Consider the following 971-nt stretch of genomic DNA (forward strand, 5'->3'; position numbering starts at 1 on the left):
ACCAAAGACCATTTTCGACATGCATAATGGGTAACAACAACAAGAAAATCGATAATACCTTGATTTCAAAAGTTTGTAGCCTTGGACAACTCTTGAGCAAAATTGGCATTACTTGCCAACCTTTTTCTTTATCACTCTCAATAGATAAATTGAGAAGGTTGTTGAACACCGGCATGGATTCACAACAGAAATGAAACGTCTGATTTATGATATTATCACAAGAAAGAAAATAGTCCATATATAAGTGAGTGAAAAAAAATGAAGAAATAGAAAAAGAACAACAAGTAGAAACGAAACAGACCTCAAGGGAATCAGCAGACAAGTGAAGGGTCGTAATGTTGGTTATACCCACAACTAGCTTTGTCACATCACCAAATATAGGCATCGTTGGTTCATCATCATCATCATCATCAGTTTCATTATCCTCTTCTTCTTCATCATCAACATCATCATCATGATCATCATCATAATCGCTAGTTGACTCCCATAAGCTGAGATCTAGTCTGGCTTCGACAAGAAGATCCAAACCAACAGCATCATGTTCTTTAAAGACATAACTAGTATATTTAAGGTACACCAGACTTGGTGTATCCAAGAGCATTGAGTTGTGATCCTCTTGAGAATCAGGAAGATCGATAGAAACCACAAGCCGCTTGAGGGATTCACTTTTCACGACAGCACCGCAACATAGAGGATTTGAATGGTCATCATCATCAGCTACGAATAGTTCTTCCAAGGTAGGGCAGCCATCGAGGAGGTAGTCGGGATAATCAAGCTTCAGAAATTCAAGAGACAGTGATTTGAGCACTGGGAAGTACACACCCTTGACTTCAAGACAATATTCACCGGATAATGTGAGTTTAACCAAAGTGTTGCTCGTCAACAACTCTCTCTTTAAAAGAACGCAGGCATATGCATGCAAACGTAGTTCCAATAAACCACGGTCCATTGCAGTATAAATCCAACTGTAG

The 971-nt window shown here is 38.9% G+C and overlaps 1 protein-coding gene across 1 annotated transcript; it reads right to left on the minus strand.

Moving 5' to 3' along the window:
- Positions 1-58: 58 nt before the first annotated feature.
- On the minus strand, positions 59-949 carry LOC106321979 (F-box/LRR-repeat protein At1g48400-like; the record flags this gene model as incomplete). Its single annotated transcript, XM_013760188.1, has 2 exons — positions 302-949; positions 59-199 (listed from the first exon to the last, which is right to left on the minus strand). Coding segments are annotated over exons 1-2 (789 nt in total), but the record flags the coding sequence as incomplete, so codon positions are not given.
- Positions 950-971: the final 22 nt, after the last annotated feature.

This window comes from Brassica oleracea, unplaced genomic scaffold (genome assembly GCF_000695525.1).
Source record: "Brassica oleracea var. oleracea cultivar TO1000 unplaced genomic scaffold, BOL UnpScaffold04440, whole genome shotgun sequence".
Lineage (NCBI taxonomy): Eukaryota > Viridiplantae > Streptophyta > Magnoliopsida > Brassicales > Brassicaceae > Brassica > Brassica oleracea.